Source organism: Topomyia yanbarensis, chromosome 2, assembly GCF_030247195.1.
Source record: "Topomyia yanbarensis strain Yona2022 chromosome 2, ASM3024719v1, whole genome shotgun sequence".
Taxonomy (NCBI): Eukaryota; Metazoa; Arthropoda; class Insecta; order Diptera; family Culicidae; genus Topomyia; species Topomyia yanbarensis.
The window spans coordinates 206,796,634-206,819,834 of NC_080671.1; the positions used below are offsets into that span (position 1 = coordinate 206,796,634).

The 23,201-nt window shown below is 37.0% G+C and overlaps 1 protein-coding gene across 6 annotated transcripts in view; it reads left to right on the forward strand.

The window, feature by feature from the left end:
- LOC131682785 (E3 ubiquitin-protein ligase TRIM37-like) overlaps positions 1 to 18,052 on the forward strand; it is a 256,669-nt gene extending 238,617 nt beyond the window's left edge. For 2 of the 6 annotated variants that reach the window (XM_058964520.1, XM_058964521.1), the window contains exons 14-15: positions 17,646 to 17,746; positions 17,810 to 18,052. In XM_058964520.1, the coding sequence (XP_058820503.1) occupies positions 17,646 to 17,721 (76 nt within the window). In that variant the 3' untranslated portion in view covers positions 17,722 to 17,746; positions 17,810 to 18,052. The remainder of the gene's footprint in view (positions 1 to 17,645; positions 17,747 to 17,809) is intronic. The other 4 variants (XM_058964527.1, XM_058964528.1, XM_058964525.1 and 1 more) reach the window with 3 other exon arrangements.
- The last annotated feature ends 5,149 nt before the right edge of the window (positions 18,053 to 23,201 follow it).

Genomic DNA, 23,201 nt, shown 5'->3' on the forward strand with positions numbered 1-23,201 from the left:
AGGAGGTGTTAGACATAACACTTTGCTCTAAAAGAATTTTGCATGAGCTGGGAAATTGGCAGGTTCCAAATGAAACTGAACCGTCTCTATCCGATCATAAATATATATTTTTCGATCATTTTGATGGACCTCTTTTTAGAAAACTTGGCGACTGAATTTCATGGATATTTTCCAACAATTAGTCAACTAGACAACTTAGATGACGTGGATACGACAAACTCGTTCATATTAGCATCCTACGAAGAAGCTTGTCCACTTCGTACTATTAAATCGACTAGGGGAACCCCTTGGTGGAGGGCTGAGCTTGAAAGAATGAAGAAAGTTTTGAGAAGAGCTTGAAACCGGCGTCAGCGTGATGACTCCAGGGCTTTCAGGTCAGCTCGTAGTGCATATAAGAAATGTCTTAGATCTGCAGAACGGGCTGGCTGGCAAAGCCTATGCACTAATGTCTCTAGTCTGAACGAGGCTAGCAGGGTAAATAAAATTCTCTCGAAATCGAATGATTTTTAGATGAACTCTTTAAAAACCAGAGATGGTGTTTATGTGACGGACGAAAAAGATGTTCTTAATTGTTTCTTCGACACACACTTTCCAGGTTGTATCGATCCGGAGTTGAACAATGTTCACAGATCTCATTCTGGTGATTCGGACTCGTGGGCGTTAGCACGCACATTGGTTTCCACTGAATCGGTCAAGTGGGCAGTTGACAGCTTTGCCCCATACAAATCACCCGGAAAAGATACTTCCCGTGCAACTGCAAAAGGGATTTGATATTCTCAAACATGTCTTGACAAAGATATTGCTTTCCAGTCTTGCTACCGGGTATATCCCGAAAGCATGGCGAGAAATAACTGTTAGATTTATTCCCAAAGGGGGGCGCTCAAGCTATGAAGAAGGCAAGAGTTTTAGGCCTATCAGCTTAAGTTCTTTTCTTCTGAAAGCTTTGGATAACCGGCCACTGCAAACTCAATTATCACATGGCAACTGCAAACTCAATTATCACATGGCAACTATTCAGTGCGCTGAGTCTTTTTCGTGTGATCTTTGTGAACCGACTACGGAACCTCATATCATCTGATATGCAACTGTCCAGCGGTAGCGCAATTGCGATTTCGAGTCTTCGGCCGTCCTTATATAGACGAAACCATGTTTGAACGACTGAAACTCAGAGACATACTAAAGTTTCTTATCCAATGTGGTAAAGAGCTTTAGGCTTATTCGCAGGCAAGTTGAACTCCTTGTGAGTTTAACTTACCTGTTGTTTATTTTTGTTTTGTGCTGTTATTTTTCCCACTATTCCAATTCTACTTCCCCACACTTCCTTGTCCTTTCCTTCCGCTCAGGAAATGATGAAAACACACGGCAAGTCACAAATCCCCGACTACATACGGGGAACGTGCCATTTAAGCTAATATATTCTGATTCTTGATTGATTGTCGTACTCCAACTGTTCTTTATAGTTGCAGATTGAGGGCACTCGGTGAGACTCCACAGAATGGTTCTGGGCCGAAAAAATTAGTGGAAGACCCTCTTCTTGCTAGCTCATCGACTTTTTCGTTCCCTGCAACGCCACTATGTCCTGGAACCCAGTATAAATTAACATTGTTTTTCTCCGCCAATTGTCGGAGTGCGAGAATGGGAATGTACTAGTTTTGAACGACATGTGCCCTTAATGCGTTGAGGCAGCCTGGCTATCTGAAAAAATGCAGATATTTGCGTACCGTTATTTTCATTTTAGATATACATAAGTGCATTCTAGAATGACCTATATTTTTGCTTGATACACTGTCGGCCAGTATCCCATGATTTGAATCATTCTTACACTGTCTACGTGAAGCCGCCATATTTCTCATTGAATCCATTCTGTTCCAGTGTGCTAGGCATAAAGTACTGAATAAATACAATGTATAAATACCTCTTCGCATTTACTTCTTGATTGCACATCCCAAGAAATATGCAGGCAACAAACTCAAACGGTATCACAAATGAAACACCAAGAACTATAGAGCTGAACTGCCAAACGCCTTTGATCGTAATGAGGTGAGGTGCAAAACTTGCTGTCTATTTCTAACTCTTCAAGCACGTGTTTTGTTTAATGTATAACTCAGGAGGGGGGGAGTGTCATTCTTGTCATCCGCCATGTAGATATACAGACTTCGACAGTAGTCAACTTATGATGAGCCTAGCTGCTTCTAGGCCCATATCGCCCATGCTATTGCATTGGGTTGTTTTGATTTTAACAAAGGCAGATGTTGGCTAGGAAAAAATAGTCGCCCAGCAGGGGCCTTGTACAACTATTACAAAATAAAATATTTTTGGGTTATGTTAAAATGTGATCATAAAACTACTTTGACTTTTAATTTATATCCAGAGCATCGTAGTCTATAAAAAGACATTTATTTTCAATAGATTTTCCGAAGTTTTTGTCGTGTCTGTAGTAATACCAAAAAGAGTTAATTTTGAAGATTTTCTTCAATTGGGTTAATTGATCAGAACTCTGATAATTGTCGTCTGTTTTGCTTCTTTTGTCTGAAAGAAGACGCTTACAGCTACCAATAAAGCTATTGTTGATCGAAATCCATTCAGAACTTTTGAAATGGCAGCAGTTGAATTTGGCAAAATATCAAATTTTCGTAAAAAAGTGGCATTTTTTTTTGTTCACGCATGGTTTTCAATATGCCTTTCCAGATTTCCAAATATTTGTCAGGTGTTTGTAGCACCTTTTAATAATAGATTTGATGCAATTTGTAAATTCGAAAAATTTAAAAAAAAATTAACACTGACTAGTAAAAAAAGCAAATTAATGGAGAAATCTCAAAAACAGGAGCGCGGCGGTCATTTTTGAACTCAGCGCACACGATTTACCCTAAAAACTACTATCACAATCCTGCACCAAAATGGCTGTCGACCAGTGTAATCGGTTTAGTGGGAACATTAAGAAGATATTAAAATGGAGATGTTCTTGAAGTGTACTCAATCAGATAATTTCTCTTGGATGGGTTCGAATAGTAGCATATTGAGTCGTTATAATGGTGAAAAAGAAATGCTCTCATGGATATCGCATTCCTTTTTCCCCCAGAACATGGGGGACTGTAACCGAACGGTTTCAAAGGTCCGTTTGTTGATACCAGCAGTGGCGTATCTTTAATAAATTGCGAGAATGAGTGGTGAACTAAAGTTGTAATGAGTTCTGGAGATTTTTAAATTAATAAATAAAGAAATTGAAGAAATGAAATGTAACAGTTAAATTAAAATGTAAATATGGTAAGCATTCTGAGGGATAGGAAGGTAGGTGTAATGCCAGTGTGGCTAGTGGGAGTGATTTGGTAGGAGATGCCGGATGGGGAGGATCGCAGCTTCTGTAGGATGGGGAGTGACAGGAAAGGGGGAGAAGGGGCCAGGGAAGAACAGGGGACTTCAGAAGGGTCTGACGACCGAAGTAGTGCAGACGCGTTGAAAGTGCAAAGGTGGCTGCAAGTGGCTGTAACGACAGCTAAGCAAAAAGGGGCAGAAGGTAAAGTCGTCAGACGAGGTGAGAAAACACCGGAAAAATGGCCATTTGGTTTGGTACCACCTCACCCGGTTCCAGGTCCCGTCAAGCGCCATCGGGGTGAACGCCATTAATACGGGAACATCTCAGTGTGGAAAAACCTTCACTGACCACCTGGCAAGGGTTAATTATCAAAGATTTATTCACCGGATTGCCAGGTTTCGCCAAGTGTCAGTTTCTTACTCATACCCGTCAAGCTCACTGAGCTCCCGATCAACCGTAGCACCGCGGAACCGTCATATAGAAGCCGAGCAGCGGAACGATCTTGATCCCTCTCCATCCGCCACTACCACCATCGATGACCACGTGCACGTGAATGAAGCTACTCTAGTACTAGACTGATAGTTAATAGGCCAGGAATAAACTACAATAAAAGGTAACCTTTGTTTTCGCTTTGTTACATTTGTACACTTAAAGCCATATAAAGAATCCCTAAAGATTTCCCACACTACGGAACGACCCTGAGTTCGCGGTTCGTGCAGCCCTCTTAGAGAGTACTCACAATATACAATATAGCCTAGACAGCAAACGCAGTGCACTTGTCGTGAGGGACGCGGCAAGGTACCTCTGTTCGAGAATTACTAAAGTTAATTTTCATAAAACATCATAAATTTATATCGTGTGAGAACTAAATTCCGATAAGGATATTCATTACAATGCATTAGAAGGGTGTCAATTACGATTACAGTATTGTGCATCATATCGAAAAAGAAACATAAAAAATCGTTACAAAACCGCATTGCGAAAAATGATAGCTTTCTAATAGCATGACATTTGTGCACTGGTGCTATATAATAGCATTGGTACCGCGAAAACGGGCTATCAATGTCTGCACAGTAACAGCAGAATATTTCGCCTTTTCTGGTATAATACTTGCATTATATCAGAATATATGTTTTTTTTTACAATGGAGAAGACCTTTACGTCCTAGCCCAGTACACGTGCTATTGGTAGGTGTCCAAGCTACCACACGGGGTGTACTGGGGGCGTGTCGGGCTCGAATGGTGACGCTGCCATTAATACCGACTAAACTCCATTGGGCTCCGCCATCATTCCTCCCAGGAACTACCTCTCGGTATTACTTCTGGGGGGATGGCTGTACTAAATGTACTCATTCACTCTCACTCACGCGTTCATACATCCTGTATGAGGCTTACTTGGGTGCTCTCTCAATCGCACTTTGATTCACTCTCAAACACTCCCACATGAGGCTGACTTTTGTGCTCACCTTTTTCGTTCCTTGCGAGGCTGACTTGTGTGCTTACCTTACTCATTCCTTGCTATGCTTACTTGTGTGCTCGCCTCACCCATACCGTGTGAGGCTGACTTGGGTGCTCACCCTATCACCTGGTTCACTCTCGATCGTGCCACTCTATTATACATCTGTCACTCCCCCTGGCATCCCATGTGGGACATTTTTCTTAGGCCCCACTTCTGGCATACCATGCGAGGCTGACTTGTGTGCTCACCTTTTTCATTCCTTGCTAGGCTTACTCAGAATATATGGTTTAGCGGCTCCATAAGACTACCCTGTATGTAGGGAAGAGGAGGGGGAGGGGGTTGCTTCTAAAATCTTCCGGTCATCACATCACATGATTTGGTATTCTTAGTATGTATAACAAACATAAAGATGTGACACAAGGTGCTAATAGATAGACTTTTTACATAATTTTAAAGGTGAAGTAGATGATCAGTTCTGGAAAAAAATGTATTATTCAAATGAATATATATTTAGTTAAGATTCCGATTAAGGTCGAACTGGTTTCATTTGAAAGATTATTCACTGGACTTATACTTGTCTTTCAATTTAGTCGATACAAGCCTTTTTTCTCGGCAAGAAATGAAGAATAAATAATAAAATGTACATAAAATTAAAATTATAATGTTCAAATTGACTGTACTTTTTTGAAACAGTTCGGAATGATCACTTGTAGTTAATGGCACTTGAAAATTAGTGTGCTTTCCGAAAATGAATGTGTCTCCCCCTTTCTGCCCCCTATGAAAAAAGGTGATTTTCCATTAAATGTCTGAAGTAAAGTCGCGTGGTAGTGATTGATTATCCAAAGTTCGTAATATAATTTATAAAATTCTCTCAGCATTATCAACAATTGAAAAAATGTGTATTCTGCTAAAAATTCACCACGCTAAATTTTTTGAAAATGAATTTTCAGTGTTAGTGCACTTTATATTCGTAAATGTTGAATTTTCGAACCCCCCAGGGTGCCAAAATTGTGAAGCAAAAGTATAATAAAAAACTAACATCACATATGAATTCAGCGCCATAAAATTACGCCAATGTGAAGTTTTCATCAAATTCGTACTACTCTTGAAGTTTCGTCCGACTTTTATATGGAAGGTGATCACTGTGCAGCTTGGCGTAACATAAATTACCGAGATAAAAACTGAAAACTAAGAACGAATTTGAGACGTACTTGTGGAGTAGGGATAATAAAAACAACAATTTGCAATATACTTGTAGGAAAGTATATTATTTAGACTTTTTTTCTGCGAGACATTGTTTATGAATGGCCCGCCAACAAACAATATTTACAATATAATAACGAATATTACGTAACATCGAAGACAGAGCAGTGGGATTGGGCTAAGTTCTCTCTGGGTCGTGCATATCCACACACTGAAAAAAATCCAAACGTTAATTCTATTCGCTTCAAACCGCTTAAAATTCATATGAAGAAGAAATGCTATTGTAATCACGCGCACACATACCTTCTATGTGGCAACTGTATAAACTATGTATGCACACACATAAGTTTATGTGCCTAATAGTTATAAAATGTGAATGTAAGATTAATATTTCTTGTAAATACACACATAAGTTTTATGTACCAGCAAATAGTGTCTATATGCCTCCGTTAATTGCAAAAATCTATGTGTAAAATCAATAGGCATAACGTTTACTTTTTTTTGAGTGAAGGTAATTGTGATGTTACCACCAGAGGAGGTTCTGGACCACACAACTGATGTCCAAGTGACTGTCATAATTATATCGGGATATGCCAGCATGCTGGCCGTAGTGTTCAAGCGGATATTTGTTCAAATGGCAAAACAAGTATTTTAAACTTGTTTGTTCGAACCTGGGTATCTGTTCTCTGTGACTTAATTGAGCGACCGAAAATAAAAGTCGCAAGGATAACCCGTTTCAAACATATTAGAATATAAAAATCGCAAATAAACTTCAAGCATAAAAATCAGACAGAAATCCTTCAGCATAAGAATCGCTTAGAAAGTTTTCACCCGTAAAACTCGGCAAGAATGAACCTCCAGTATAAAAATCGTTTAAAAATAAATAAATCGTAAATAGGAGCATCCGTATATCTTGATGTTCAAGGTTAAAAGTCAGCTATCAAAAACTACTTGGTAAGAATCGGAAATTTTTTCCGGTTTTTTGCTGAAGGTTTTTTTATTCGACTCTTACAAAGTAATGTCCCAGTCCGATTTTTATCCGATCCGATTAATATTCGATTTTTATATTCTAATACAGTAATGTTTCGATTATATCACGCTTATACATCCATATATGTATGCATGTATCTATTTATATACATATGTATTAGGGTGGGGCATTGTTATATGGAAAAACGTAATCATAGTCACATCAACCGAGCACAGCACTTTTTTGGTTCCTTTTGGGGTCCCAAACAACTGTGCAAAATTTGGGGTCGATTGGTGTCGACCCGGCGTAGCGCATTGCGTTTGAAATTTGTATGGAGATTAGTATGGGAAAACCTACATTTTTGCATTTTTAATTTTACAGACTACAATTCTTCCTTCAGTATGCAAACAAATAGATAGAAGTGTAGTCCAGGATATGCTGAACAACTTTGCCGAAGGATGTATGGTGTTAGAATATCTCTAAGCCAAGTTATAGCTGTTCAAAGTTCGATACATCGAATTAAATGTCAAAAATCATTTTTATTGCCAACACTGCCGGTGTACCATGGTATTTCATATAGCATTCCAAAATAACATTATATATTTTAGTTTTACCACATTGGTATGTTTGGATGAATTATTCAAGAGCCTCAGCTCAATTTCATGAGCGTAGGTAGTGGAGCAATAGGGCGTAGTGAGGGGTGAGGGGGGATGGGGGGGACTTTAATATGTAGAAATTCGTACTGAAATGTTGTCGAGGTGGAATGTTCAAATGAATTATTTCAAAACAATTACACAATGTCCTACGCATAATAGTAACGATGAAATAAAACATACTGTATCCCTTTACCTTGACTTTTATCAATAGAAGTTACGTTACAGACTGAATCAACTGATGTCGAGTTGATATGTCAGAGAATTGCATTGATTATATTTCAGTTTAATAGGCACTATGATTTGATGAGAGGCTCATTTCGACGCTGTTCGATCACCTGAAGCAAAAATTGTTGTAGGGATCTGGTGGATTTCATTTTGAAATCCAGAAATTAGCTTCACGCTTCGTGATCGAACAGCATAGAAATGAGCATGCTATCAAATCATAATGTGTATTAACAGTTATGTGTCCAACAAAAAACACCTTTAACAGGCCAACGAGGGTACCCGGATACCCACAAATTGAAATGCTCATAACTATGGCATCCTTTAACCGATTTGGACACTTTTAGATGTTTTGGATTCAGGAACTCGTCTGCTTTTTGATTTTGTACAATAGAACCGGAATAATGGATCTGGTTTTCGGTAATCCGGATTTTCCGGAGTAATGTTCCAGTACTAGGATATGATTTGTAAATTTTAATAATGTCCTAGCAATATGAGTATCAAAACTCTTCAAATTGTCTCGGAGGTCTGTTTTTTATTGTTACGGGGCCCTATGGCAATTTGAAAAATGGAATTGGAATGGAATGGCCACTCACGGCCTCACAGGAACCTGCTCCGGAATGTCCGTTCCGGGGTCAAATCACCAAATGGTTCCAAAACTACGAGATGCAGCCTACTGATACAATTCCATGAATTTTGATGCCCATATTGCTAGTATTCCATTGAAGTTCGCAAATAGTACCCCCGCACTGGAACCTGCTTCCGGAAACCCGGATTCCCGGGAACCGAATGGAGTAACCCGATTCATTTTTACCAAGTCCAAAAGTGGATGAGTTCTTGAATCCAAAACGGCCAAAAGTATCAAAATCGGTTGGATATTACCTTAGTTATGAGCATTTTAGTTTTGTGGGTACCCGGGTACCCACGTCGGCCTGTTACGTAGTAAAAAAAATCAGGAGCCCCTCCTCACTCCCACCCTTACTATATCAACAATATTATTAACCCAAAAGCTTGACTTAGTGAAGTTCTAAGATGTCACAAAATTTCAATTTCCAGCTATGGATAAAACATAGGAATTTAATTAATTGAAACTTAAAAAGGTACCCGGGTACCGCGTCGGACACACAACGGTTAAACCGAAATATAATCCTCTGACATATCAACGCGACATCAGTTGATTCAGTCTGTAACGTAACTTCTATTGATAAAAGTCAAGGTAAAGGGATACACTATGTTTTATTTCATCGTTACTATTATGCGTAGGATATTGTGTAATTGTTTTGAAATAATTCATTTGAACATTCCACCTCGACAACATTTCAGTACGAATTTCTACATATTAAAGTCCCCCCCATCCCCCTCACCCCTCACTACGCCCTACTGCTCCACTACCTACGCTCATGAAATTGAGCTAAGGCTTTTGAATAATTCATCCAAACATACCAATGTGGTAAAACTAAAATATATAATGTTATTTTGGAATGCTATATGAATTACCATGGTACACCGGCAGTGTTGGCAATAAAAATGATTTTTGACATTTAATTCGATGTATCGAACTTTGAACAGCTATAACTTGGCTTAGAGATATTCTAACACCATACATCCTTCGGCAAAGTTGTTCAGCATATCCTGGACTACACTTCTATCTATTTGTTTGCATACTAAAGAAAGAATTGTAGTCTGTAAAATTAAAAATGCAAAAATGTAGGTTTTCCCATACTAATCTCCATACAAATTTCAAACGCAATGCGCTACGCCGGGTCAACACCAATCGACCCCAAATTTTGCACAGTTGTTTGGGACCCCAAAAGGAACCAAAAAAGTGCTGTGCTGAAAAAACGATCATTTTGCCCCACCCTAATATGTATATGTATGTAACTATGTATGCACTTGTAAGTCAGTATGTATATATTTAAATGAATATCTATACAAGTACTTATATATTGTTCTATACATATATACATCCATCCTCATATATATATAACTAGGCGTGATATAATCGAAACATTATATTTGAAACGGGTTTTAAGAAGCATGTTCTATACTTATGACTTTTATTTTCGGTCGCTCAATTATAATATATTAAAATTTTATTTTTTTTCTAATTATTAAACAAAACAATCCTATATTAACCTGTGACCTGGTATATTAACACTAGAACAGGAATAATAAGGCAAATTAGTAGTCGACAACATTACGAGTGAGCAGCATGATGAGAGCACGGAAATATTTATTATCTTCCAATGTAATATACCCATATTTCAGTAAAAGGTACTGAACAGATGCGAAAAAAAATTAAAAAATATTTTCAATGGATTTCAGAATCCAAATACAGCGAAGACCCGTTTTTATCCAGCCCCTTAGGTGTATATTTGGTTGACAAAATGGGGGAAATGACAAAACATATTTATTTTCTTTTATAAACCGAAGCCACAGAGAACAGACATCCATGATCGAACAAAAATATTTAAAAAACGTGTGTAAACATTTGAATCAATATACGATCAACACTAGCACCGCCACACCAACCTATCCCAACTATGCGTCAAATCCATTCCGGAACCCTTTCGAAATCCTGAATGGATTCAGTATGGAATCTTGCTCAAAGAAAACAACCGATTCCGACTCTATCGGTTGATGCATTTGAGCTGGAATTCATGCTGGAAGTCCGAACCGGTTCTGGACTAGTTTGACTGGGTAGAGAAATAGCCGCTGTCAATTCAGTCGAACTCAGCCACAAAAAACATGACGACAGTAGCGCACCTGGTTTGGATATACCAACTACCTTCGAAACCGTTAGAGATTTTACACAAGTTGAATGCTGAAGATGGACGTCTGTTCTCTGTGCCGAAGCTGTTCAAATATTCAACATTAGTCCGTATAGATAGCCTCTTAACCCTGGCTGGTTGACGAAATCGGTTCGAAAAGCTGACAAAATTAGGGGCTGATAAAAACGGATTTTCACTGTAATGATATCCGTATGCAACATTTCTCGACACACATGTCAAATAGTCCTAAGTGCAAATGAGAGTCTCTGTTTACTTTCTCTTTCGATTATTACGGCGTCATCTTAAAACTTTTCAATATTGTTTCAGAATATATCGAAAAGTAAACAAAGAGAAACTGCCATTTGCACTCTGGACCATTTGACATGTTTGGCTAGAATTTGTCAATGAGGTACAGGTCGGACTCGATTATCCGGGGATTCGATTATCCGTGATTCGATTATCCGGGGAAAATAATTCGATTATCCGGGTGTTTTGAAAAAAAATCAAATTTCAACTATTGTCTTATTATAGTGCTAATTCGATCATTGCAGTCAATAGAACGTTTTTTTCGGGCAATTGGGGGGTATAAGGTTAACCTCCTCTCAAATTTTAACCTACCTCAAAAATAGTTTATATATGAGTTATTCAGTGCAAAGTGATCTAAAAAAACAAAACTTGGAATCGACCATCATGGATTAGAACCAGTTTTGAAGAAATTGTTCATTTAGAGATAATATATAATAACCCAAATTGTTGTGTCGTTCAAACAGCCCCTCAGTCCATGGGAACACTCTTAACCGTTATGTGTCCGACGCGGTACCCGGATACCTTTTTAGGTTACAAATAATGATATTCCGATGTTTTATCCGTAGCTGGAAATTGAAACTTTGTGACATCTTAGAACTTCACTAAGTCAAGCTTTTGGGGATAATTATGTTTTTGATACAGTAAGAAGGGAGTGAGGAGAGGCTCCTGAATTTTTTACTATGTCACAGGCCGACGTGGATACCCGGATACCCCCAAAACTGAAATGCCAATAACTAAGGTAATTTTCAACCGATTTTGATACTTTTGGGTGTTTTGAATTCAAGAACTCATCCACTTTTAGACTTCGTAAAAATAAATCCGGATGTCCGGAAGCATGTTCCAGTGGTTGGAAACTATTTGTGAATTTCAATGGAATACTAGCAATGTGGGTATCAAAATTCTTGGCATAGCATCAATAGGCTGTACCTCGTGGTATTGGAACCATTTGGTGATTTCACCCCGAAACAGACATTCCGGAGCAGGCTCCCGTAAGGCCGTGAATGGCCATTCCATTCCAATTCCATTTTTCAAACTACCATAGGGTCCCGTAACAATAAATAACAGACTTCCGAGACAATTTGAAGAGTTTTGATACTCATTTTGCTAGGGCATTATTTAAATTTACAAATCATACCCTAGTACTGGAACATTACTCCGGAAAATCCTGATTACCAAGAACCAGATTCATTCATTGGCTTCAATGTTACAGAATCCAAAAGTGGACGAGTTCCTGAATCTAAAACATCTAAAAGTGTCAAATTCGGTTTAAGGAAGCCATAGTTATTAGCATTTTAATTTGTGGGTACCCTGGTACCCTCGTTGGCCTGTTATAGGTGTTTTTTTGTTGGACACAGAACGGTTAATTTCAACAAATTTTTTAAAAAAATGTTTTTCTTCGGATTATATCTCTGGTACTGTTTGCACTAGAATCAATCAGCGAGATATTTTTTTTAAGGTTTGTTTAGGGATTCCAAAAAAATGAAAAGTTTTTAATGCCAATATTGCCAAATATGCAACTTTTTAATTTTACACTAAAAGTACATTTTTCTCGTAATACATCGGTTACTGTAGGCCACATAAAACGTCATTATACCTACATTGCTCGGTCGGTTTCTGGCTATCTCTTGGGATAATGATGACATGCTTCTCAGGATTCTGTTTGGGATACTTTTCAAGATTCTGATCGAAGTTTTCTTAGCATCCCAATGGAATCTATTTCAGAACTTCGATTCAATATTTATCCGTATTTCTATGGTTTTTTCTCTAAATTTTGATGCAGGGTTCTAGAGAAAATCTAGAGAGAATCTTTCTCAAGATAGAATTCCGCTGAAGATTATGCTTTATTCCAGATACTGACAGAATCATGGTCCTATTATCATTGGAATCCGGTGTAATGTTCTGATGAATATCCTGCTTTGAGTTCCAGTGGACTTTGACACAAACAATATTGCTCTTCTCCCATTATCCCCTTCAATAAGTGATTTCTGCTCAGAATTCCAATAGAATCTTTAACCCGTTCGTGCCCTTCTGGTTGATGAACAACCATGTTTCTATATGACTATAACTTTTGGTTTACACAACGTCAAGTAAGGCTAATAACTGCGACTAAGATCTTTCATTTGAGCACTAAAAGTTATAAATATTAGCATTAGAACAGAAGTTATTACAATTAATCTGATTGGGTTCCGCTGAAGCAGTGCTGCCAGGAATAGTTTCTGTTAATGGCTAAAATGACATTTTGGAGTATTTTCTTAGCCTGGGAATATTATTGAAAACTGCTAAAACTTTCTAATTTACTTTTTTCCCTTTTTTATTTCGACTATGTTAGTCACATTTTCTTTTTTACGTTTTAACAACATTCAATTAGCTAGAGATTACTGGGTAGGGAAAGTTATGAAACTTAGAGCCATAGTACTCAAGTGAGAGCAAGGATGTGGAAAACTAGAAGTGGCAGGGTCATTAGAACAGGCTTAATATCGTGCGGGCTTAATTTTTGCCTTCTGATAATGAGGGTCGAGCTTAGGCAGAATAACTACGAATCACTCGAGTTCACTATCATGTGTCCTTGATAAAGGTAGACGTATCTATCTTTACCGTGACAACCGGCCGGTTGTCACGGTAAAGATAGATACGTCTACCTTTATCAAGGACACATGATAGTGAACTCGAGTGATTCGTAGTTATTCTGCCTAAGCTCGACCCTCATTATCAGAAGGCACGATATTAAGCCTGTTCTAATGACCCTGCCACTTCTAGTTTTCCGATCTGTTTACTTCACATCCTTGCTCTCACTTGAGTACTATGGCTCTAAGTTTCATAACTTTCCCTACCCACTTTCTAATTTAGATTGCCCTCAATTACCTATTTTATGCAATTGCACTAGATCGGAAGGTAAATATTGAGCAGCTGCAAAAGAAGCACCTATCTTTCTTAAACCAGGTTTTTCGTGTTTCTTGACGCCAACAGTTTTAATGCAAAATAATTTTGGGACCCTATACGCGGTAGAAAAAGTTGGTCAAGAAACGGTTAACGAGATTCTGAAAAGAGACCCGGCCGTTACTGGAGGTGATTTCAATTCTAGGGTAGCTCAAGCAAAGATGGATGATAGGCTTTGTAAAGAGGGCGCAGCAGTACTTCTCGCTGAGGCGCCCGGGAACCTGGTAGTCCTTCGCTAGTGACAAGTATGAGTGGGCCAGTTTGCGAAGACTACACGCGTATAGTTATTACCTGACAATCCAGTATTGGTCAACTAAATGATGCTACAAGGACAAGGACAAGGATCTCTCTGTGGGTGCGAAATACGCACTCTTCTAATTAGAATGACTGTGCTATGTGACACTCCCTGTAAATTAAACTGGAGCTAAGAAACAGACGACCCCCAGTTTACTTACTGACTTTATTTTTGTGGTATTCGAGTAATCGAATCATTTACCTCGGAAAATCTAAGCCCTGGGTAACCGAGTTTGACTTGTATTGCAAAAGACACACCTTATTAAAAAGTTTATCTTAGAATTCTTGTACAAATAGCTATAAACATATCGTTAAGTCGTTACCAATATGAATAATAAATGAAAACCAACTGAAAATACAAATCACACCCTGAAAGTCTGAAAAATCGATTAGGGCCAAAATAGGTACATTTACATTTACCATAATAGGAAAATTTGCCATGGTCATTTTATTTCCAATTTCTCCACGAATGAAGCTTAAATTCATGAAATAACGCAAAAAAAAGTTTGATTCGATTATCCGGGTGATTCGATTATCCGGGGTGAGATTTTTTTCAAATCCCCGGATAATCGAGTCCGACCTGTATTGGAAATACCCAGTTAAACTCATTCCGGAACCGGTTCGGATTTCTGAATGGAGTCAGTATGGATTCCAAATCAAATGCAATAACCGATTCCGACTCAGAATCGGTTGTTGCATTTGATTTGGAATCCATACTGACTCCATTCAGGATTCCGAATCAAATTCCGAATGGTTTGACCGGGTAATAGTGCATCAGTCTGCAGTATACTCGATGACAAATTACTTATCATGCCATCTCACCGGCCCAGTAAAGTTCAACCGGAAATGAACTGGAATTCTGGCTGGTTCCAGTTCGTATACGGGCTCCAGTGACACAACCGATTCTAACTAGAATCGGTTGTCACTGGAGCCGGAATACGAACTGGAACCAGCCAGAATTCCGGTTCATTTCCGGCTGAGCTTAACTGGGGCGCATCGGGCGCTGTTTCTAAACAGGTTGAATTGACTTAATTATACAGCTGCGTTGATAGTTCACCGTTTTGACGTTTGAATTGGGAGGAAAACAAATCGTTTACACGGAGAATAGGGAGGAAATCAAACCGCTTCTGCCCAGTGACCAAAATTTCTGGCAGAGACCGCTCTGCTAGATTTCTGTAAGTCTTGGTTTGGCAGCCCTGTCAGATTTCTGCGCGTATCCTGTCGAGTTAGTTGAGCTAGCCCTCTAAGAACGGTTGGTTTCAAAATCGTCCAATGAAGGACGTTCGTTGGACCAATTTGGACGACGTCCAAATAACCGTTCAACAAACGTCCATCGTTGGACCCGTTTTGAACGATTTTGAAACAATTTTTTGGGCGTCTCAGTGGGAGGGCGAACTCGGTTTCGCTCGCGTTTTCTGGCAAATTTTGACAGGAACCGAGCTAAACCCTGGCATAACTCGGACATAAACTGTGCAAAGATCCTGACAATTTCTACCTGGTAGAATTTAGCACGAATCGAGCCAAACATCTGACAAAGATGTGGCAGGAAGCGTGCAGAGATCTTGGCCGTACATTTCTGACTGGATTCTGGATAAAAGTGAGCAGCATCGGTTGGTTTAACCGCTTCTGTCAGAAACGGTTGTTGAATTTGAGCGAACTCGTTGCCAGAATTCTCGCACAAATCGCGCAAAATGCTCGCAGAAACTCTGCCAGCATCAATTTCGCTTTGCTCACCCAGTAAAGTTCAACCGGAAATGAACTGGAGTTCTGGCTGGTTCCAGTTCGGCTGAGCTTAACTGGGCAACTTTTGATAACTTTCTGCTTGCCACGCTGACCAGGTGGGCTTAAGGGGAGGGTGGTAGTATAAAAATGCGAGATCTCAGTGTGCGTATTTTAAACGTCAGATATCTCAATAGAGTCTTCTCAAAATATTAAGTCCTGAGGACGAAAGTTCCATTTTTATAGAACTTCAAAGATTAAATAGATGATGAATTCCGAGAAAAACTTTTCAAACCTAAGTTATTCGAATGAATATATCTTTTTAGTTAAGATTCCGATTAGGGTCGAACTAGTTTCATTAGAAAGGTTATTTGCTGGAATTATAGTTGCAGTTCGATTTAGTCGATACAAGCCTTTCTTTTCGTTCAGACATGAAGAACATATAATAAATCGTGCAATCAATTAAAGTTATAATGTTCAAAGTGGGTGTACTTTTTTGTAGCATGGTAGCCTTTATAGATGTGTCTTATCATTATCAACAATTGATAAAATGTGTATTCTGCTAAATAATTCACCACACCTTATTTTTTGAAGAGGAATTTTCGGATATAATACACTTTATATTCGTAAATGTAGAACTTTCGTGCCACCCAACGTGTCAAAATCTTGAGGCAATAAAAAAACAAAAAATAAACATCTAATATCAATTCAGCGTTACAAAATTACCTTAATGTGAAGTTTTCATCAAATTCGGGCCACTTTTGAGATTTTGTCCGACTTTTGTATGGAAGGTGATCACTGTGGCACAGAGAACAGACGTCCATCTTCAGCATTCAACTTGTGTAAAATCTCTAACGGTTTCGAAGGTAGTTGGGATATCCAAACCTGGTGCGCTACTGTCGTCATGTTTTTTTTGTGGCTGAGTTCGACAGAATTGACAGCGGTTATTCCTCGACCCAGTCAAACTAGTCCGGAACCGGTTCGGACTTCCAGCATGAATTCCAGCTCAAATGCATCAACCGATAGAGTCGGAATCGGTTGTTTTCTTTGAGCAAGATTCCATACTGAATCTATTGAGGATTTCGAACTTGTTCCGGAATGGATTTGACGGATAGTTGGGATAGGTTGGTGTGGCGGCGCTATTGTTTATCGTATATTAATTCAAATGTTTACACAAGTTTTTTAAATATTTTTGTTCGATCATGGATGTCTGTTCTCTGTGACTGTGGGGCGGTTCAACTTTTGGTGTGCGCTACGTAGCCAGGCGCTCGGAAATATTTAATAACATACAGTCCAAAAAGGATACCATATTTGCAGGTTGGTGGAAAGGCATATTTCACCATTTTCATTTATATAATTGTCAACAAAAAATATTTTTTCGTCGAATACGATTTTAGTTTAAATACATTTTTAATGGCGATTTCGCTTGAACCTGAAACTGAGTCAGGTTCTAACCCCAACCGCTGTCAGTTCATACATTTTGACAGCAGTTGGGGTTAAGAACTGACTCAGTTTCGCCTCAAACAAAAACCACATAAAGCTTGCGAAATTACGTGCAAAAGAAAAAAATAACTTTAATCCGATCAATATAACCGGGGAAATAATAAATTTCAAGTAATAGTAGATTTAACGAAATTCTGCAGAATGTAAAGGAGATAGTGTTGATATTTTTGAGAAAAAAAAAATTTCAGTGGAATCCAAACATTCAGTTTGCTCGAACATCGAATAAAACAAATTTCAAGGCGTTTGAAGATATTAATATTTATTTTTCCCAAAATCCTTGTAATTTGTAAAAGCTTGAATGGACAGAATTTGGCAAATACAAAGCCACAAAATATTGACACAGCGATTTTTTGCGTCCTGCATGTATAATTACTACGATCTTCATTCACTAATAGTTAGTAAAAAGTACTAATATTCGGCATAGTTTAGTTTTACTAATTTCTAATTTCTGTTTCAGATCATCCGACGAATAAAACCTCTAACTCTGAGAAAGAAATGTTTTAAATAGCTAATAGATTCAACGTTTTAAATATATCATAGTTGTCAAAAATGCCAAACTGATAATTGTTGGAGATCCTATGATCGTCGGATTGCCATTCATTTCCGTAGCTTATTTTTCAGGATTCTTCTCTTATGCTATCTATATTGATGTTTTCGTTATGTATTATTTCGGAAACCAACAGAATAAAGTTTCAAATCACAAATTAAATCGTATCACTACTGATGACCTATCCTTCTGCGCACACATTGATTTCTAGGAACTGAGTCAAAATTTCTCAAACGGACCTTTCTCGTCAAAAAATTTTATGAGCAAAGCTAATTCTATTTTATGGCTAATTTTATTCCATTTGTTCATTACGTGATACGAAGCCTCTAACTATTGAAAACATCAAAAATACTGTGAACTGTCAATCTCACCCATTCCCATTCTCATGTCTTATCTTGCCTTGTTCCCCCATACATTTATTCCATTTGGATGAACTCCAATAGGGGGAGAATGAAGTAATGCAAGCAAGCAAGCTACGGCGGGTAGCCTAGAACAATATTGCACAGTTCCCACAAAATCGAACTGCACAGTATGAAAGTGTGATGAATCAAAAGTGCAACTTCGTTGACCTGACAGATTATTGACATTGAAATATTGAAGTGTCAAAAACAAACTTCTGCTTACTTTTAGTAGCTGCTAAATAGCATGGCGGCCAATATCCCAGTTTTTATAACACACTAGCAGCTAATATCTATCGCTCGTTGTTGCGACTTCTAACGAAATAGGAGTAAAACACAATTTGTTCCGAAGCGCCATCTAGCGGACAGAAAATCCTCTACCAATAGCACACAAACACTCCATAACGAATGCCTACTATGTTTATATATATATATATATATATATATATATATATATATATATATATATATATATATATATATATATATATATATATATATATATATATATATATATATATATATATATATATATATATATATATATATATATATATATATATATATATATATATATATATATATATATATATATATATATATATATATATATATATATATATATATACATATATATATATATATATATATATATATATATATATATATATATATATATATATATATATATATATATATATATATACAGGGTGTTTGGTTCATGGTTAAGAATCTCTCGGGGGGTGATAGATAGCCATATTTGGAGAAAAAAATTGTTCTACACATACCATCAAATCTCAACCGTTACAGAGTTATTGAACTTTTTGTGTAAAAAACCGATTTAATCCACCTAGCAGTGAGATGAGACATTTCTTACACATTCACACACTCTATTGGATTAGTTTGCAGAACTCACGAGAAGTAAGCACCCAACTAGAGGTGGGAATACAATCTCGAATAAACTGAATAAATTATAGAAATCAACAAAACGACCGAAATAAAAAAGTAAAGCAAAAAATGAAATAATAGGTTCTTAAATTCATGAAATGAGTAGAAAAATTAATGTAAATCAAAATTATAATATACACGAATCAAATTAGATTAGGTTATTAAATAAAAATTAAGATTATATTTAGAAATAGTTATAAGATTAATAGCATAAATTGACTCATACTAACAAATTGAATGAAATAAAACGAATGACTGAACATTAAATGCATAAAATTAAAGATATGAATAAAATGCATCAAATGAATCAAATGAATCAAATGAATCAAATGAATCAAATGAATCAAATGAATCAAATGAATCAAATGAATCAAATAAAACAAATGAATCAAATGAATCAAATTGATTTAATTCATCCAGTGAATACAATGAATCAAATTAATGAAATGGATCAAATGAATAAAAAGAATGGATGAACAAAATGAATAAAGTAAAAAATAAATGAAATGCATAAATAAAACAAACGAATCAAATAAACAAAATGAGCTGAAGTGATAAAATGAATAAAAAGAAGAAAATGAGCAGAATTTAATGCATTGATTAAAATGAAAAATTGAACAATGGTAAAGGTTATAAATTAATATAAAGAAATAAATTGAATCAAATAAATTATTTGGATGGAATGATTAAAACTGAAAAAGTAGTCAGATTATTAAAATGAACAAAACTGAACAAAATGAATAAACTGGAAAAAATGAATGAAATGCATACAATGAAAACAATGAATAAAATAAGTTAAATGAATGATATGAGTAAAATGCACAAAAAGAGTAAACTGATCAGAGTGAATCCAAAGAATGAAACGAATAAAATAAGTAAAATGAACGCAGATGAACAAAACGAATAAAAAGATGCGGAATGAAATAATTAATTAAAAAGAAATGGTCATATATTTGAAGCTAAAAACATTTTTGAATAAAAAAAATGAATAAACCGGATTGTACGAATTTGAGAACCATTGCATCAGAAAGTTTTGAAATGTTTTTGAAAATCCCATCTTCTGAGAAAAGGGTAATAAATATGCAATGGACTTTCTAGGGCTTCCATCTTTTTTTAGTTTTATTCTTTTTGTTTTCATGCTTCTTTACTTGACGGCGTCGTTTTAAGATTATCTGGTGTTTCTACTTTATTGTTGTACCTTAATTAGTTATCAGGAACCTGGAATGTTCAATTTGCTTTGGAATTCGAAGTTTACTTTTTACATATTCCCGAAAAAAGATTTATGTACAGAATAGAATTTCCAGGTCCAGTATTTTAACGCACAATTGAATACAGTAAAGTGAGAAAAGGTCACATGTGCTTTCAAGGCCCTTGAACAGAGAACGACAGGGAGAATGCGATTCGTGAATGAGACAGGTAGATATTTCAAAGTTTTTATTTGCATTGAAGTAAATAGAATGAAATGTCTAGGCTATGTTGATAGCATAAAAGCCGTGCATTCAGTTGATTGCAATGCAGTCTCTTTCCATTCATCCTTATAGCTTTCATATTGTTTCGTTTGGAGTTCTCGTGCAGGAAATATGGATAAATAAGTCCTATACAGACCAATACTGTGAAAAAGAAATGGTTCAAACTACTCAGTATATCCAAATATGGACGACGATAAGTTAGAAGATACATTGTAGTTACATCCCCTATCGAGAGTGGGTACTTTGGGAGACTTCTTTTCCTGGACCTAATTTGAGGATATTTTTGTTCTTTGATCCGTTATTTTTCATGAAAGTTCGTACCAATACAACGAATGTGCAGCTGATACAACTCATGGTTCATTCGCCTGCGCCACGTTCCGTCTTCCATCTGCACGCAATAGATGGTACGCAAAACCTTTCGTTCGAAAACTCCAAGGGCGCGTTGGTCCTCCACGAGCATAGTCCAGGTCTCGTGGCCGTAGAGGACTACCGATCTAATCAGCGTCTTGTAGATAATGAACTTCGTGCGCCGGCGAATTTTGTTCGACCGGAGCGTCCTCCGGAGTCCAAAGTAGGCACGATTTCCCGCCAAAATCCGTCTCTGAATTTCTCTGCTGTTATCATTGTCGTCGGTTACCAGTGAACCCAAATACATGAATTCGTCGACCATCTCGATTTCCTCACCGTCAATCCGAACTCGGGTGGGAGGTTCACATTGTCGTCTTTAGAACCTCTTCCTCTCATGTATTTTGTCTTCAAAACGTTGATGGCAAGTCCAATCCTGCTGGCTTCAGCTTTCAGTCTTTGAGCATATATTTCATTCAAAATTCAATAGAGATACGAATAGTTTAAATATTGCACGTGGAATGTCTCTTTTGAAAATTTTCATCGTCAAACTTTCATATTACCCAGTTAAGCCAAATATTTTTCTGATATAGCCATGAATTTCCTTAATTATAGTGTAGATACAGGCTTTGAATAGAATTGAATTAAAGTTGAGTTGATGTAGCAGCAGACAAGAAATAGTTTTGTTTTCTCAAACCTTCGCAATTACAATTAATAAATATTTCAGATTGGCAGAAGATCTTATCACACAACTTAGAAATGGATACAGAAATAGTTAGATAGATGCGATAGAAGAGAGACAGAGAGAGCAAGAGAGAGAGAGAGAGAGAGAGGGAGGGAGAGAGGTGGAGGGGGGGGGGGGGGGGGCGTGTGAGAAATGGCAAATGATGGTTAATGCAGTGACATTATTTTTATAGGTATATTATTATGATATATTGATTTCTTACATTCTTATCATAAATAATGTAAGTAGTAATTTTTGCGCCATAACCAGTATAACCTAAATCTTGCAAAAGAGTTAAATTTTCGCTAGATTTTTGGGCTTCAAACATACAGTTGCTTTCGGTGACGCCACGAGTATAATTATATAAGAAATCTTTTATCTCACTACTAGGTGAATTACTTGTTGATCTGTGTATTGATATACAATCCAACATTTCCCTCATGATTGAACGCAATGCCTAATCCAAGGAATAAATACTAGAACTCACTGTTTCTTTATCAACACATTATTTTGTCTTTGAAGTGAACTTATATATTGATTTTTGAGAAATAGTTAATTTATTATAAAGGTAATTCACAAAATGTTCTCAACATCGAATTCCTTGAATCACGTAGATGTGTTTTCATACCCCGATATTCAAAATCGGTTTAGTTTTGCCCCTAAAACACCAGTAAAGCAATACTCTGTATGAAACAATCTCATTTTTAGTTAGGGGAAATTGGTGAGCGCGGACTAAAAATACAAAATGTTCAATATCTCCGCTGCTCGTGCACGGATTTAGACAATCTATAGCTTGTTAGAAAGGTATTTTTACAAGCTTTTTATTTATGTGCAGTTTGTGGGACAAAACTGTATTGTTTGAAAGTTATTTGCAAAAAACCTGCCGCGTTTTGACAAAATCGCCCATATCTCAGAAAGTAAACAACATATCGAAAATCAAAAATAATAGTGTCAAATGGCAACGTTAGGCCTTTCATTTGAAACTAATTTCATTAAGATCGGTTCAGCCATGACTGAGATAATTACATGACATTTTGTACATACATACATACACACATACACACACACACACACACATACAGACATTGTCTCAATTTGTCGAGCTGAGTCGATTGGTATATGAGACTCGGCCCTCCGGGCCTCGGAAAAAGTTTTCAAAGTTTGAGCGAATCCTATACATTTCTTTTGTAAGAAATGTAAAACTTATTTGTCTTAAAATACCTCTAACTTTAAAAGTATACTTTGTATTGTAAATATTTCAGTTCCATTCGAAAGGTGAGAAAATTTCCTATTCAATGGTGTTCTCATATCTTTTAAGTAATTAGTTTTAATTACCTTTTAGCTGTAAAGTAGTTAAAAGTTTGTGTTTTTGAGGAGGTTTTTGCTAATTTTCTCGAAATAATGAAGTATGATTATAG